The sequence below is a fragment of the Meles meles genome, chromosome 7 (genome assembly GCF_922984935.1).
Source record: "Meles meles chromosome 7, mMelMel3.1 paternal haplotype, whole genome shotgun sequence".
Taxonomy (NCBI): domain Eukaryota; kingdom Metazoa; phylum Chordata; class Mammalia; order Carnivora; family Mustelidae; genus Meles; species Meles meles.
The window spans coordinates 17,529,384-17,544,604 of NC_060072.1; the positions used below are offsets into that span (position 1 = coordinate 17,529,384).

General features: G+C 45.5%; 1 protein-coding gene across 5 annotated transcripts in view; it reads right to left on the reverse strand.

Moving 5' to 3' along the window:
- The window catches only part of TXNRD1 (thioredoxin reductase 1), a 68,937-nt gene extending 65,729 nt beyond the window's left edge, over window positions 1-3,208 (reverse strand). Inside the window, exons 1-2 of one of the 5 annotated variants that reach the window (XM_046011224.1) lie at window positions 2,856-3,208; window positions 1,518-1,627 (exon numbers count right to left, since the gene is read on the reverse strand). Coding sequence is in view for 1 of the 5 variants with exons in the window: in XM_046011223.1 (XP_045867179.1) it covers window positions 1,518-1,627; window positions 1,947-1,965 (129 nt within the window). In the remaining 4 variants the exon portion in view is untranslated. Of the gene's footprint in view, window positions 1-1,517; window positions 1,628-1,781; window positions 1,806-1,946; window positions 2,264-2,294; window positions 2,814-2,855 lie in introns of those variants that run through there. The other 4 variants (XM_046011226.1, XM_046011225.1, XM_046011223.1 and 1 more) reach the window with 4 other exon arrangements.
- Window positions 3,209-15,221: the final 12,013 nt, after the last annotated feature.

Here is a 15,221-nt window from a genome sequence, read left to right on the forward strand (position 1 = left end):
AATAAAGTGGATTCAAAGCTTATAAAAACTGATTCTTTTTACTCCCACTGATGCTAAAACCAGAACCATTTGTAGAATTTATATAAAGGTCAAATGCACACATAACTTTTTAAGTGCAAATTTTTTTTTTTTAATTTTTATTTTTTTATTTATTTGACAGAGAGAAATCACAACTAGGCAGAGAGGCAGGCAGAGAGACAGAGAGGAGGAAGCAGGCTCCCCGTGGAGCAGAGAGCCCGACATGGGGCTCGATCCCAGGACCCCGGGATCATGACCTGAGCCAAAGGCAGAGGCTTTAACCCACTGAGCCACTCAGGCGCCCCTTTAAGTGCAAATTTATGACAGGTAGAGACAACAGAACAATCAGACAGAAAGTAGTATTAATAGACTTTTGTCTCATCTGACTTGCAAACTAAAGGTCTGACTAATACAATACACTTTAAATCAAACTAAAAGCCCTTTTATCCTTTAATTATTTCGCATTAAGTTGTTATTTGTTTTTGAAGTCTACCTGCATTTCCTAGTCCACTGCCCATTCTTCAAAAATGGTAGTAAGATTCCCTTAGAAGAAAAGGTAGCAAATAAAAATGCAAATTAATTTCTTCCTCAGTGTGAACATATCTAAGTAGATCTTTACATTTAACAGAGGACTCAGGTTTACTTCTAAGAAGGCAATGTTCAAGTATGAGTTCCATTTCTTAAAAATTACATGGATACAGACAAGGACAAAAAGATAATCACCAAACATTACAGCAAATGTATCAAAGTGATGAGATTAGAGGCTTTCTAACCTGGTAGCCACCAAACCAGGTCTATGTTGGGTATCCTCCTAAACACGCACCCCGCCTCCAAGCATTTTGCCCCTGCCATAGCCAGACCCACCCACCCAACCCTGCATGGTCCTAAGGGAGGAGTGCCATCACGCTTGCCACAAGCCAAAGGAAAGATTTCTTCTTCTCCTTTCCCTCCACCCAATTGTTAACTCTGGGCTAGAAAAGAGATACCTGAAGGGAAATGAACTCACTCCAGAAGCTTGCAGGTTGCTTGCGCTCCCCAGAGCCTGGGGCTTCGGGGTTACCCTCCCAAAGAATTAAAGAGGAAGATGATAGGGATGGACTAAGATAGGCATTTCCTGATACCCTTTTCTCAATACTTCTAACAACTCACTTTCAGCAGTTTACGCTGCTGCTGGAAATTTTTGAGTTACCTAGATTGACCAGGAGGGGCAAAGGAAAGCGAAGTAGGAGGAAACAAATTTTCTGAATGCGTGTTTCAAAAGATGCAAAGTTCCATATTCCCTTCCAAGCTTCCCCAGTTCTGAATCCACCCGCCGACTCATCAATCTCCACCGATCGTGAGCTGGCTCCTGGGTGCTTCTTGGTCGTTTTTCAGGACATGCTCCGGGCGGAGGTCCGTTCGCATCCACCGGGGACTTGAAGGGAGGGCCGCGGGTGCAGCCGGCTCCACGGGCTCCTTCCCGCGCGGGCGGGTAAAGAACGTTATTGTCCCCCACCTACCTTCAGGGTTGGATCATGACCGCCTATCTTCCGCCGCTTCACGAACACCACGGGCACTTCGGTTTCCGAGGTCAGCTCCAAGAGCGCTCTCTCCAGGCCGCTGGCGTCGTCTGCCGCACAAAAGCGAAGAGGGGCACGGGTCAGCCCCGCCGGCCCGGCGCCGCGGGAAGTGCGCGCAGCAGGGGCGGGGCTTCCGTGTGCCCAACCACGCGGCCCAGGGCCGCCCGCGCGCCGCCCCGCGCTCGCGCCCGGCTCCCCGCACACCTGCGCACTGGCCGCAACGCCCCGAGCCGGCTTCCGACGCGGGTGGGGGGGCCCGCCGCGCTCTAACGCTAGCCGCCTCGCGGGAGCAGGCGCTGCGAACGCGGCCTAATCCCCCGCGCACAACGCCATCCCCGCTTCCAGAAGACGCCTCCCAGTGTAAGCTGCCTTTGAACTCTGCCTCCATACAGAATGCCAAAAGCCGACTTCCCAGGTTTCTTTGAAATTTGAAACCACGAGGCAAAATTAGGAACAGTCCTAGCTCTTACAGCGCTTTCATTTCAGAGCCTTGAAGCCAGAGCACCACCCTGCTTGACAGACCGGCAGGTTATGGCCCAATTTTACAAACGGGTGAACTCAGGTAAGGAGTGAGTCAGTGATGGAATTAAAAATAGACTCCAGTTACTCTAACGTCATCAGGCCCGTTCATGAGCCAGAAATCACACCAACACTCCCAAGTGCGGCTGTCTGACAACAATAAAGGCAGCGAGCGCTTCTCCGGGCTTTTGTACCCACCGACGTTTCACCCCCACAACTGCTCTTCTGAAGGAGGTCCCAGCGGGTCCACTTCTCCCGAGTTCAAGCGGCCAGAAAGTCCACAAGGAGCCGTGCACCCCGTTCCCCATCACCCGGTACTGCCCGATCCGAGCGAAGCACGCGCGGGGTCTCCTCGCTGCTGTCCCCGCTCAGAGGCTGGGGCAAATCACGTGATTCTGAGCCTCGGTTTCCACAACTGTAAACTGGGACGATTTGCCAGCTCAGGGTTTCCAGAGATGCAATGGGAAAATTTCTTAAGAGACCTCTTTAAATCGTTCTCCTCCCTTAGCGCTGTCAAGGATCTGTCTGTCTACTCGTCACATTATCGTCCACGTTCCCATAGTCGTGCAGTAGCGAACGACACAAACGCTCATTTTTTTTCACATTTCTGCACACAGTCTCTACAGAGAGCTAGCGGAAGGAAGCCACCAGCCGACCCGGGCCGGCGGGAGCCGGCCGGTCCCACCGACGCACGCGCAACCGCGAACGCGGCCAAGAAGCTCGCCGCCTTAGCAAAGCTTCACCCCGACTCAAACACACCTCAAAACAGCTCCCCTTTCCGCGACCCGAAGCACACGCGGCCAGCGGCGGCCCCCGTCCCCGGCCTCACAGCCCAGAGGCTCGGAGCTCTGCCCAGTGCCCGCGAACCCACCGCTGGCGTGGACCGGAGCTCCGGGCAGCAGGCTGTCCTCGCGGGCGGCTCCCAGGCGCCACGGACTGCTGCGGAGCGAGGGGAAAGGGTGGCGGGATCCCCGCGGCCCCCGCAGGCCACGCCCTGCTCGGAACGGGCGGGCCGGTCGCCAGAGTCAGAATGACAAAGCAGAAATCCACTCCCGTGCAGCGCTGCAGACTACGCCGACGGGCTTAGCGAAGTGGGACCTCCTAATTGGGTGACACACCACATCCTCTTCCTGCTCGGAGCGCCCCCATCCCGAGCAAGGAGCAAAAGCAATGCGAGGAATGTTTGGAACCAGATCCCAAAGCCGAGGGTTTTAACGAACAAAACTGGACTATGCCCTGAGGCAGGGACTCCGGAACTTGGCTGCCCTCTGTAATCAGGAGAGGCTCTTTAAAGATACTGACGCCTTCGTTCCCACTCCCAGGCATTCTGAGGTAATGGGTATTGGGTGCGACCAAGGCATCTGAGGTTTTTGGGGGGGGGGGGTTGTTTTTGCGTTTTTAAACTCCCTGGGTGATTCTAGTGAACAGCAAAGTTTGGGACCCATTGCCCCAAGGTAATGGATTAGTCAGTCTGGCAATTCTCTAAAAGAAATTATCAGGCTTTCAAAAGAAACACCTAACTCATGCTGGGTGTCAGATCCTGAAAAGTAACAAATTCTCACCAACACATGACTTCCGCTTACCTCCTTCCTCCTTAACCCTCGGGTTTTGGTTTATGTTTGTTTTAGGGAAAACTGTCTTTGACTCCAGCCATGCCAAACCACCTGCAGCCGCCCGAGTGAGCCATGCTCTCTCACACTTCCTGCTCTTACTCAGACTCTTACTCAGCACCTTGCATCAGTAGGTAGCTGCGAATATTTGCTGAATAAATAAGTGAGTGAATGAATGTCTCTCCCACTTCTTTGTCTGGGTGCCGGCCCACGGAGCAGGCTGCGGTGAAAGGACTGTTGGCTTCTTAAGGCTTCAGGGCAGCCATGCCTTCTCTGAAGTGGCAGGTGAACCACAGTTCACACCTGTGGGTCCATTCATAAGCCCAGGTTAGAGGTTTCGTATAATGCCTGTCAGCTTCTGAACACACATGCACTTGTGCAAACACACACACATACACACACACACAGAGCATACTGAAATGGTCACTCTCCCTGCAGGTTGATTGTATACCTCAAAGTGCATGCCTCACCTCCTCTGGAGTCCTTTGAACAGGGTATGGGTCTAGAACAGGTGTTCAGGAAACAACGTGATTTAAGAAGCAAAGGATGAATAATGAGAGGGCAAGAAAGCCAGGACTCCAGGGTGGAAAACATTTCCTCCTGGCTGCTGGGCCCAGCTCTGTTAACCATTTTATATGCCTTAACTCATTTAATCTGTACAGTAATGACCTATGAACCAGGGTCATAAACGCCTCATTCCTAAAATATATAGAAACTACAGCTTCCTTCAAAGGTATGTCTCAAGATAGAGAGGGACTGTAAAATCACTTAACTGGAAATAATATACTGAAAGCAAGTGATAAGGATTGATTTCTATGAGCCTCATATCATAGGTCAGAGTTGCCATAGTTCGTATCTTCTAACAGCATAACAAAAAAGGCATTTTTAACTTCACAGTGTTCTTAAGTGAGCAAATTATAACACAAATACCTAGAGTTGCTCCATGTAGCTTACTTTTTAAGTTAACAAAAATCACCATTTTCAAAAACCTTCACTTTTCTTTCAGATCTTTCTTGCTGCAGTTAAGGGCCCAGATGCCTTACCCTTGTCACAAAATACAGAGAACTCCTTAGCTACTTAGTTTCTAGGTAATGGGAGAAGTACCTCATCTCCCACCATTTCTCATCATACCGCATTTGTTCTAGACATAACTCTAACATCTCTTGACTGAGCTCATGTTATTACGCTGCCTAAAATAAGCCTCCCTCCCTAAGGCCTACTCCTTCAAAGCTCATCTGAAATGTCGTGTCCTCTGAGAATCCTTCTCTGATTCCCACCCAATGCTGATAGCTTGTTCGCTATTCTGGGGTCCCAAATACCTAAAAATAATTATAAATCATGTAAATTCAAGAGGGCTTTGGGAAGGCCATCTCTTGTTTGATTTGTCTTCCCAGAACCTGCTATATATAGTAAGTTACTCAGGAAAGGCTGGAAAAGATCCTCAATGATCTGGAGCTCTCCTGTAAGCACATTGTAAACAGAAGTATGCAGGTGTCTGATTGAGAGTCCTATTGTATTAAACTATTATTCCTCCTATAATAAGTTTCTCTCACACACATATATACCACACTGAGCTAGAAGAATCTTCCTGACCCTCAAATCTTCTCTGCTCAAAACTTGTAGCTCTCTAAGACCCTCAAAATAAAGTCCAAACTCCTTAATTGTACTGACAAGGCCCACCCTTGTTAAACCTAGCTCTCCACATACTCCATAACCCTACTAATACAACAAAACATTGCTGGAGAAAACACAGAAATGAAAAGTGATTTCACTTCAAAGTCAAGATCCCAAACTTCAATGTATCCCCAAAGCTGCCCAGCAGTCCTTTGTGTCTCTGGTAGATTTGTTTTCCTAGTTTCCGAAGTAAATACTTCATACTTAATCCTCTTTTCTCAAACCTCTAAGACAACTATACCTTGCCATTAACTCATGACCTGCTTTCTACTTTAAGAAAATAGAATCAATTGCCTGATTGATTGTTCTGTCTAGAACTCCCTCCCATTTTCCTCTCAATCACCAAGCTGCCATATTCTCTACCTTCACCCCTGTTTTAATGAAGGCCGACTCCTCCACTTGTGTACAGATTCTCATTTCTTCCTGCCTTCTCAGTCTTCAATAACTTCACTCCTGAAATTAGCTTCCCTCTCCGGCATCATCAGTTTCATGTTCTCTGCCTGATCATTCTATCATCATATATATACCGTAGTTTTCCCATTTAAAAAAAAAAAAAAAAAGCCTCCCATGAGCCCATGTAACTACCCCCATAGTTACCACCCCATTTCATTGTTCCCCTTCACAGGGCGGGAAAAACCTGTTTTGAAAGAATTCTTTGTACCCTGAAGAAGAAAGTAGGGTACAGAAGTTAGAAAAGATCCAAGAATACGGCACTTGAACAGAGACCAGAGTGAAAGGAGGGAGCAAGACTTATGAGGGGGAGATCTTTCTAAGCAGAGGAAACAGGAAGTGCTGAAGTCCTAAGCTGGGAGCCTGCTTGACTTGTCCAAAGGTCCACAAGGGAAGCAGTGTATCTAAAACTCAGTGAATAAGGAAGAAAGTAGAAGATAATGAAGCCAGAGGAGTAACCAGAGGCCAGAACCCAAAGGTCATAGGACTTTGGATTTCATTCTAAATGTGAAAATAAGCCAAAGTATCACAAGATAGGACAGGGAAATAATCTAGTTTGTATCTCAAAAGGTTTGTTCTGCTGTGTGGAGAACAGACTAAGGCAGTAGGGACTTGGAATGGAGGAGCACAGACCAGCTAGAAAGTTGTTGTGGTGGTCCAAGCTAAAGATGAGCAAGGCTTGGATTAGGGGGTGAGAAGAGATATTTGAAGGTAAAGCTCATAAATTTTGCAGGTGGGTGAAATGAGGGGCATAAAAGAAGAAGATTCGATGATGACTCCAGAGTTTTAGCCTTGGCAACTGGGTAAATGGGGTTTGGGACAAATCCACAGTATGGTTTTGAGAGACCTGTTGTTATCCAAATGGAGATGCTGGGTAGGCAGCTGGTGTGCAAACCTGGAGTCAGGGGGGAAGTCAGAGCTAGAAATAATAATCCGGGAGTCAAATATAAAAGATCTTTAATACCATGTATATTGGTCAGGGTTCACCAGAGAAACAGAGCCAACAGAATGCAGTGAGAGAGAGGGAAACAAAATGATCCTCAGGATTGTGGGGGTTGGCAAGTCCCAAACCTACAGGACAGGCCAACAGGCTGGAAATGACAACAGTCTTAATGTTGTGGTCTTAAGTCTCAAGGCGGTCTCAATTCCTTCCTCTTTAAGAGACCTCTATCTCTTCTCTTAAGGCCTTCAACTGACTGAATGAAACCCACTGGCATTAAGGGAGAGCAATCTGCCTCATTCAAAGTCCACTGTTTTCCATATTAATCACATCAGAGAATACCTTCACAGCAACATCTGCCCTGGTGTTTGGCTAAACAACCAGATTAAGATTAACCATCACACATAAAACTAGATGAAATGATGCAGGGAGTTAATATAGTTAAGAAATGGAAGACTGATGCTGAGTGAAATAAGTCAAGCAGAGAGAGTCAAGTATCATATGGTTTCACTTATTTGTGGAGCATAACAAAGAACATGGAGGACATGGGGAGATGGAGAGGAGAAGGGAGTTGAGGGAAAGTGGAAGGGGAGATGAACCATGAGAGACTATGGACTCGGAAAAACAACCTGAGGGTTTTGAAGGGGCGGGGGGTGGGAGGTTGGGGGGAACCAGGTGGTGGGTAATAGAGAGGGCACGTATTGCATGGAGCACTGGGTGTGGTGCAAAAACAATGAATACTGTTCCGCTGAAAATAAATAAATAAATAAAAATTAAAAAAAAAAAAAAGAAAGAAATGGAAGACTGTCGGGACTGAGCCCTGGCAGAGTGCAAAGGAGGAGAAGGGGCCATTAAAGGAGCCTGAGAAGAAACTCGAGGGAGCTGGGAGGAAAAGCAAGAGAATGTGGGGTCTCAGAAGCCAGTGAAGAAGCGCTCCCCAAAGGACAGAGACCACCTTTGTCAAGTACTGCTGAGAAATAGTCCAAGAAACAAACTGAGTCGTGGATGTCATTACTGATTTTTGTGAAAATGAGGGAGGAAACAACGCCTGATTAGAGGAGGTTCAACAAGAAACAGGGAAAAAGGACACGGAGGGAGTGAGTATAGCCATATACTCTTTTTCTTTTTTCTATAAAAACAGAAAAGTGGGGGTGGGGACGCCTGGATGGCTCTGTAGGCTAAGCCTCTGCCTTCGGCTCAGGTCATGATCCCAAGGTCCTGGGATCAAGACCAGCATTGGGTTCCCTACTCGGCAGGGAGTCTGCTTCTTCTTCTCCCTCTGCCTGCTGCTCTGCCTACTTGTGCTCTCTCTCTCTATCAAATAAATAATAAAATCTTAAAAAAAAAAAAGAACAGAGAACTGGGAAAGTAGCTGAAGAGGGATGTAGGATCAAGGAAGGTGTGTCGTTTAGTTTTGTCCAGGAAGGAAATTATTATAGCTGAGAAGCTAAAATATTATATATATAAATATAATAAATATTAAATATAATATATAATATGATATAAATATGAAATATAATATATTTATGCTGAAAAGCCAACCTAGCAGAGGGAAATCTGGTAGTTTTCTAAGAAGAAAGGAGTGCAAAGAGGTCATTACAGAGGCAAAATCCTTTCACTATGCATCTATGATGCCGCACGGACTTCAGCCAAATCCAGCATCTATCAGTGACTAGACTGTCCAGTTACTCAGCCTCTCAGCTCCTTCATGTCCTTTCTACAAGATCCTCTGTGGTATTTGTACCTCTCTACCACACCCAAACCTGCCGTCCATCTCTATACCCCAGCCATTAGCCTTTTTTCTAGTCTCTTTAATTACCTAACCACGGGTCTGTGCCAACTGCCAGTCATTCAGCAGATCTGAGTTCAAGCAAGTAGTCCTTGAGGACGCCATCACACAGGTCACATCCCCCTATGAAGTGCTCGTGTCGCCATGAATTTTTCTGCTTGCTACTTATCACAACTGCAATTATATTTTTAATTGATGATTATTTGATGAAAGGCAGCCTCCCCCCAGGACAGCACAGTTCAATAGAATTCTCTACGATGATGGAAGTGTTCCGTATCAGCACGGTCCAACCCAAACACTGTCCCGCCAGCACTGTCCCACTAAGCCCATGTGACTACTGAGCGCTTACAATACGGCTAGTGCGATTGCGCAGCTGATGCTTTTATTTTGTCTAAGTTTGATTTGTCTAAACGTAGGCTGCCCCGTGTAGGCAGGTTCCAGGATTATTTATGCTCACCACAGTGTTCACCAAAATGTGGTGGTCCATCAAATTCAAATAGGGAAAGCAAATAATGGTATGGGAAAATTGGAGAAGGCCTCACAAAGCAAGTGATACTTGAACCATATCTTAAGGAAGAATGAAGGTAAACGTAATAGGAGTGGGAGAAATGCCCGAGAATGTTTCAGGGCTTGCCAAAAAAAACCCCTGAGGTATAGAAAGGATAATTACCTCACCCACCGTGGCCTGAATAACAATGGGCAGAGCTGAGACTGACCCTTGGTCCTTGGCAATCATCATGATGCTATTCTAGCTCTTCAACAGAATTTGTTCTAGGGAGAGAGCAATGCATACAAAGACACAGCCATAGGAAAGAAATGGTGCGTTTCTGCATAAGGCGAGATAAAACTATAAATATATGTTGGGCTCACTTTGGGGTTCACAAGGCAGCTAAGTGTCTGGTTCTTTTCCCTACATTCTCAGTTTATCCTCAAAAATCATCTAAGCATTACACCAAATTAAAACTTAGAAACTGAGGGCCACCTGGGTGGCTCAGTGGGTTAAAGCCTCTGCCTTCAGCTCAGGTCATGATCCCAGGGTCCTGGGATCGAGCCCCACATTGGGCTCTCTGCTCAGCAAGGAGCCTGTTTCCCTTCCTTCTCTCTCTGCCTGCCTCTCTGCCTACTTGTGATCTCTGTCTGTCAAATAAATAAATAAATAAGGAAAATCTTAAAAAAAAAATTAGAAACTGAAATTTCAGGAACTGAAGAATCTTGCCAAAGGTCACAAAACAGGTGTGTTGGAGTTAGGATATATATCCAGGTGTGCCTGGAACAGCTGGGTGGCTCAGTCAGGTAAGCGTCTGCATTGGGCTTAGGTCATGATCCAGGGTCCTGGAATCTAGTCTTACGGAAGGATCCTTGCTCAGCGGGGAGTCTGCTTCTCCCTCTGCCTGCTGCTCCCCCTGCTTGTGCTCTCTCGATCTCTCTCTCTCTCTAACAGATAAACAAACAAATCTTTAAAAAAAAAAAAAAAAAACAAAAAAAAAACCAGATGTTCCTATCTCCAAATACATTGTCTGTCTTACAATTCAACAATATCTAATGAGGCAGTAGCCAAAAAGAGGCAAAAGCAACATGCTGTAGGGACAAAAACAAAATACCCCCCCCCCCTCCAAAAAAAACACAAAACCATAAGCCGAAAAACCCATTGACTTCCTGACAAAGACCAGGGCAGTCTTCATCCATGAAACATCCACTCTGAAAATGTCAAAATCTTGCCTGGGGGATCATGATCTCTGTGCTGCGTTCTCTGATCAAACACAGAACCAGTCACTCTTTAATTTCTTACATCAGTCTACATTAAAAATGTTTACATGTCTGCTATGCTGAGAACAGTCAATTACAGAGCATCTCTGGGCCAGGAGCTTTACATGTTCTCGTTAATCACTGCAATACCCCTTTGAGATGTGTATTCCCATTTCCATTCACAGACGAGGAAAGCAAGGTTAAGAGAGTGGGCCAGGGGCGCCTGGGTGGCTCAGGGGTTTAAAACCTCTGCCTTCGGCTTGGGTCATGATCTCAGGGTCCTGGGATCAACGCCCCACCCCCACCCCATCGGGCTCTCTGCTCAGCGGGGAGCCTGCTTCCTCCTTTCTCTCTGCCTGCTGCTCTGCCTGCTTGTGATCTCTGTCTGTCAAATAAATAAATAAAATCTTAAAAAAAAAAAAGAGAGAGTGGGCCAAGCAAGGGCTGACGGCTAGTGCAGGATTTCCATCTCATACTCTTCTCTCTCTACTACGGTATTATTCACCTGAGGGCCCGGTCTTTGTTGCCCCAGTACCGGGCACAGTGCCTTTCCCACAGTAGCTCACACTGGGGGTTTGAATTCAAGGGGCACTACAGCAGGCTTTCAAATGTTAATGAAGTGAAGAAGTCCAGAGTGTTCTGGTAAACCAGCTTGAGGGGCTGGGGCAGAATTTGTAGCCTTTGCCAATTTCTGGCTGATTTCCAGCCGTCAACCTGCTTGCAGAACTCCTCCATGTTTAACAATGGAGCAGCGCCATCCAGCACAACCCTTAAGGGCTCAAGGTCATCAGGTACTAGCTCCTTCTCCTCCTACACCTCCTCCTCACACCAGTTCTCTATTCTTACACTTGACTGCAATCTCAGAAGACTATAGATCATTCTACCTCTGTTTAAGCACCCCCTTACCAGAGCCCCACAACCCATTCCTCTTCCAATTCCAGGCGGTGTTAGTGGAACCTACATCCTTTACACATCCTCTCCCTATCTTCTATCCAACACTGTTCAAGCCCTCCTACTTTCAAACATGCCCAGATCTCCTCTTTTGTAAATATCTGACTGACCCCACAGCTTCATCCAGCTTTCTAGTGACAAGCAGTTTGGCCCAGTAGTTGGGAAACCTCTGAAGTCACATAATCAGGCTTTTCTGCGCAAGATTCATGCCCTTAGGCAAGTTCTGTTCCCTCTCTGTTTACTCATCTGTAAAATGGTAATAAATATAGCACCCCCACCTCACGGGGTAGCAGTGGGAATTAGATGAGTAAGGAGATGTAAAGGGCTCAGAATGTGGTAGGTGTTCAATATCCGAGTTATTATCATCATTATGTCCTTACGCACAGTGTGAATCTAGGAAGACCACAGAGTGGTTAAGAGATTGGATTTTCTCCTTTGACAAATTATTCACAGTAACCATCAACAACGTGTTACGTGAGACGCTATTCATCACTTAATTCAGGGGGAAGCTATTCATCTCCCAAACTTAATCCAAGGGCAACCTATTCATCTTTCTTTTGATTAGCAATCTATGGCTAAGCATGCCATTTTCCCACAGTTATCTATCCTCATTAGTCAGAACTTATTTTTTACCTGCAGGAAGAAAAATGTAATTTCCTTAACAACTTGCTAAAAGAAATGGAAAAGACGTGAGGAACTTCTAAAAGAATCAGTACATGGATCTCAAATTGCACGTCCATGTACACAAAGTGTACACACACTGGAGCACATGGAAAGAGTCCCCTCCTGCACTCCATTTGTTTTAGGACTCTTGGTGTCTCATCCCAATTCTCGAGGAAAGAAAATGGTTTTTTTGTTTTCTGTTTTTTATTTTTTATTAACATATAATGTATTATTTGCTTCACAAGACACAGGTCTGTGATTCATCAGGCTTACACAATTCATAGTGCTCACCATAGCACATACCCTCCCCAATGTCCATCACCCAACCACTCCATCCCTCCCCCTGTCCCCTCTGGCAACCCTCAGTCTGTTTCCTGAGATTAAGAGTCTCTTAAGGTTTGTTTCCCTCTCTGGTTTCATCTTGTTTCATTTTTCCCTCCCTTCCCCTATCATCCTCTGTCTTGTTTCTCAAATCCCTTATATCAATGAGATCATACAATAATTGTCTTTCTCTGATTGACTTACTTTGCTTAACATTATATATATATATATATATATGTCAGTTTGCATTCCCATCAACAGTGTAGGAGGGTTCCCCTTTCTCTGCATCCTCGCCAACACCTGTCTTTTCCTGACTTGTTAATTTTAGCCATTCTGACTAGTGTGAGGTGGTATCTCACTGTGGTTTTGATTTGTAAAGAAAATCCTTTTTTTTTCTTTTTAAAATTTTATTTATTTATTTGACAGTCAGAGATCACAAGTAGGCAGAGAGGCAGGCAGAGAGAGAGGAGGGGAAGCAGGCTCCTTGCTGAGCAGAGAGCCCGATGGGGGGCTCGATCCCAGGACCCCGAGATCACGACCCAAGCCGAAGGCAGAGGCTTAACCCACTGAGCCACCCAGGCGCCCCAAGAAAATGCTTTTAATACAGAAAACCACCGGCCAGCACAACCTCAGGAGACACAGGCTCTCTTGAAGTCAACTCTTAGATGTCTCATCTGAAAAAAACTGGAGATCAGCCACCCTTACCAGCAGCCAAGGGGCGGTATGAGTACTAATTAATAGTGGTAAATAGTTTTTAGATCCTGCAGATGAAAGAAGAGACATAGAATTTATTACCATTGTTAACCTTTAACTTCTTGAACCCTATTAGGTAGTTGATATTAACATCTGCCTCTGGGATGCCTGGATAGCTCAGTCAGTTGAGCCTCTGCCGTAGGCTCAGGTCATGATCCCAGGGTCCTGGGACCGAGTCCTGCATTGGGCTCCTTGCTCGGCGGGGATCCTGCCTCTCCCCCTGCCTGCTGCTCCTCCTGCTTGTGCTCTCTCTCTCTCTGACAAATAAATAAATAAAATCTTTATAAAAAAAAAAAGAAAGAAAGAAAAGGAATGTCTGCCTCTAATTATCCCAGGAGCCCAAATTCCAGAATCCCTAGACACTGATGATTACAAGTTATGTGGAAGATTACTGTCACCTCATGAAGTGGCCTTGGATCTTCCTGGATGGCAGCTGATCATCCAGACTCTGATTTGAGCTGAGAGTGATCTATGTCTCATTTACAACCATAGATGTACTAAGACCAACTTTTCCACTATAAAGACAAATGAGAACATTGTAGTTCTCCACCAAAAGATTTCTGAACTTCTTTATCTATGGATTTACAAAATCTGTAATAATCTTTCAGAAACTCTTTTGAGGCTGTGTTGCAATGGACAAGGTTGGACTACATCCTACTCCTCCTTGAAAAGTCAGGTTCAGTGTTAACCATTAAGTGAGATAACTAGGCCTCTAGTTCAGTCATTGTTCAGTCATTGGACTTTCTAAGACCGCAAAGTATCTTCCAGCTCACTACCACCATTTAATGACCATAGCAGGCTGCATCTATACTTATGATTTAAATAGGAGACAACTGCATGGTTCATATGGAAATGATTACACTAATCTTCAGATGAACCAAGCTCAGCTATTCTGCTAGCAAAACCAAGATGTTATTACCATCACTGACCAGATTTTTTTTTTATTTTTCACTGTGCACTTGACTCCCAAAATAAAGGTTTCATTTCTCTGTTTCCTTTCAGCATATATATGGCTAAGTGACTAAATTCTGGTCAATAAGACATAAGTGAACTGTCAAGTGCAACTTTCAGGAAATGCTCTTACATGGAAAGAACAAGTCCTCCTTCAGCTCTTCTTTCAACCGATAGCTGAAGTTTGGACCCTCCTTTTTGGAACATAAGATGGAAGACACATGCTGAGGAGTGTGGAACATGAACCCAGGATTCAACATTGGATCCAGCACTGTGGAGTACAACACAAGCGCTGGACAGAGTACACTGTCTAGACTTCTTTTAGGTGAGAGAGAAATGAGCTTTTTTCCTTAAAAAAAAAAAATGTATATATATATATATACATTTTTTTTTTTAGATGGAAAGAGAGCAAGCAGGGGGGAGGGGCAGAGGGTGAGGGAGAAGTAGACTCCCCACTGAGCAGGGAGCCCAAAGGGACTCAATCCCAGGACCCCAGGATCATGACCTGAGCTGAAGGCAGACAAGACGCTTAACTGACTGAGCCACCTGGAGAAATAGCTTATATCTAGTATAACCTGCTGTTATTTTGGGTTTGCTGACACATGTGGGCAAACCAAATCGTAACTAAAACACTTTTATTACATTATAGGAAACATGTTTACATTATAGGAATTTTTAAAAATACTTAAATAAAGCAAAGGAAGAAAAAAAAAGTCATTCAGAATCTCACCATCTGGATGCAATCATGATCTAAGTCTCTTGTTTCAGTCCATAGACTTTCCCTGCGTGCTCTTCCTCACTTCACCTAGAGAGGCAACCCGCCCAGATCTGTATCTCCCACTCACCCTGACCTATATACCTACTGGCCTGTAATCCATGTTAGACAATCGTAACATGTCCAAAACGAAATTCATCATCTCCCCTAGATGAAATCCTGCCTCCTTCCTCAATGGATGCTACCACCATCCTCCATTCTTCCTAACAGAAAGCAAAGCAGCATTTTTTACTTCTCCCTCTACTTCATCCTACACTGGATTTTGACTGTCTCCCTTATTAAAACTAAAAGAAGAGGGACGCCTGGGTGGCTCAGTGGGTTAAAGCCTCTGCCTTCGGCTCAGGTCATGATCTCAGAGTCCTGGGATCGAGCCCCACATCAGGCTCTCCGCTCAGCGGGGAGCCTGCTTCCCTTCCTCTCTCTCTCTGCCTGCCTCTCTGCCTACTTGTGATCTCTGTCAAATAAATAAAGTCTTTAAAAAAAAAAAACTAGAAGAAGAAGA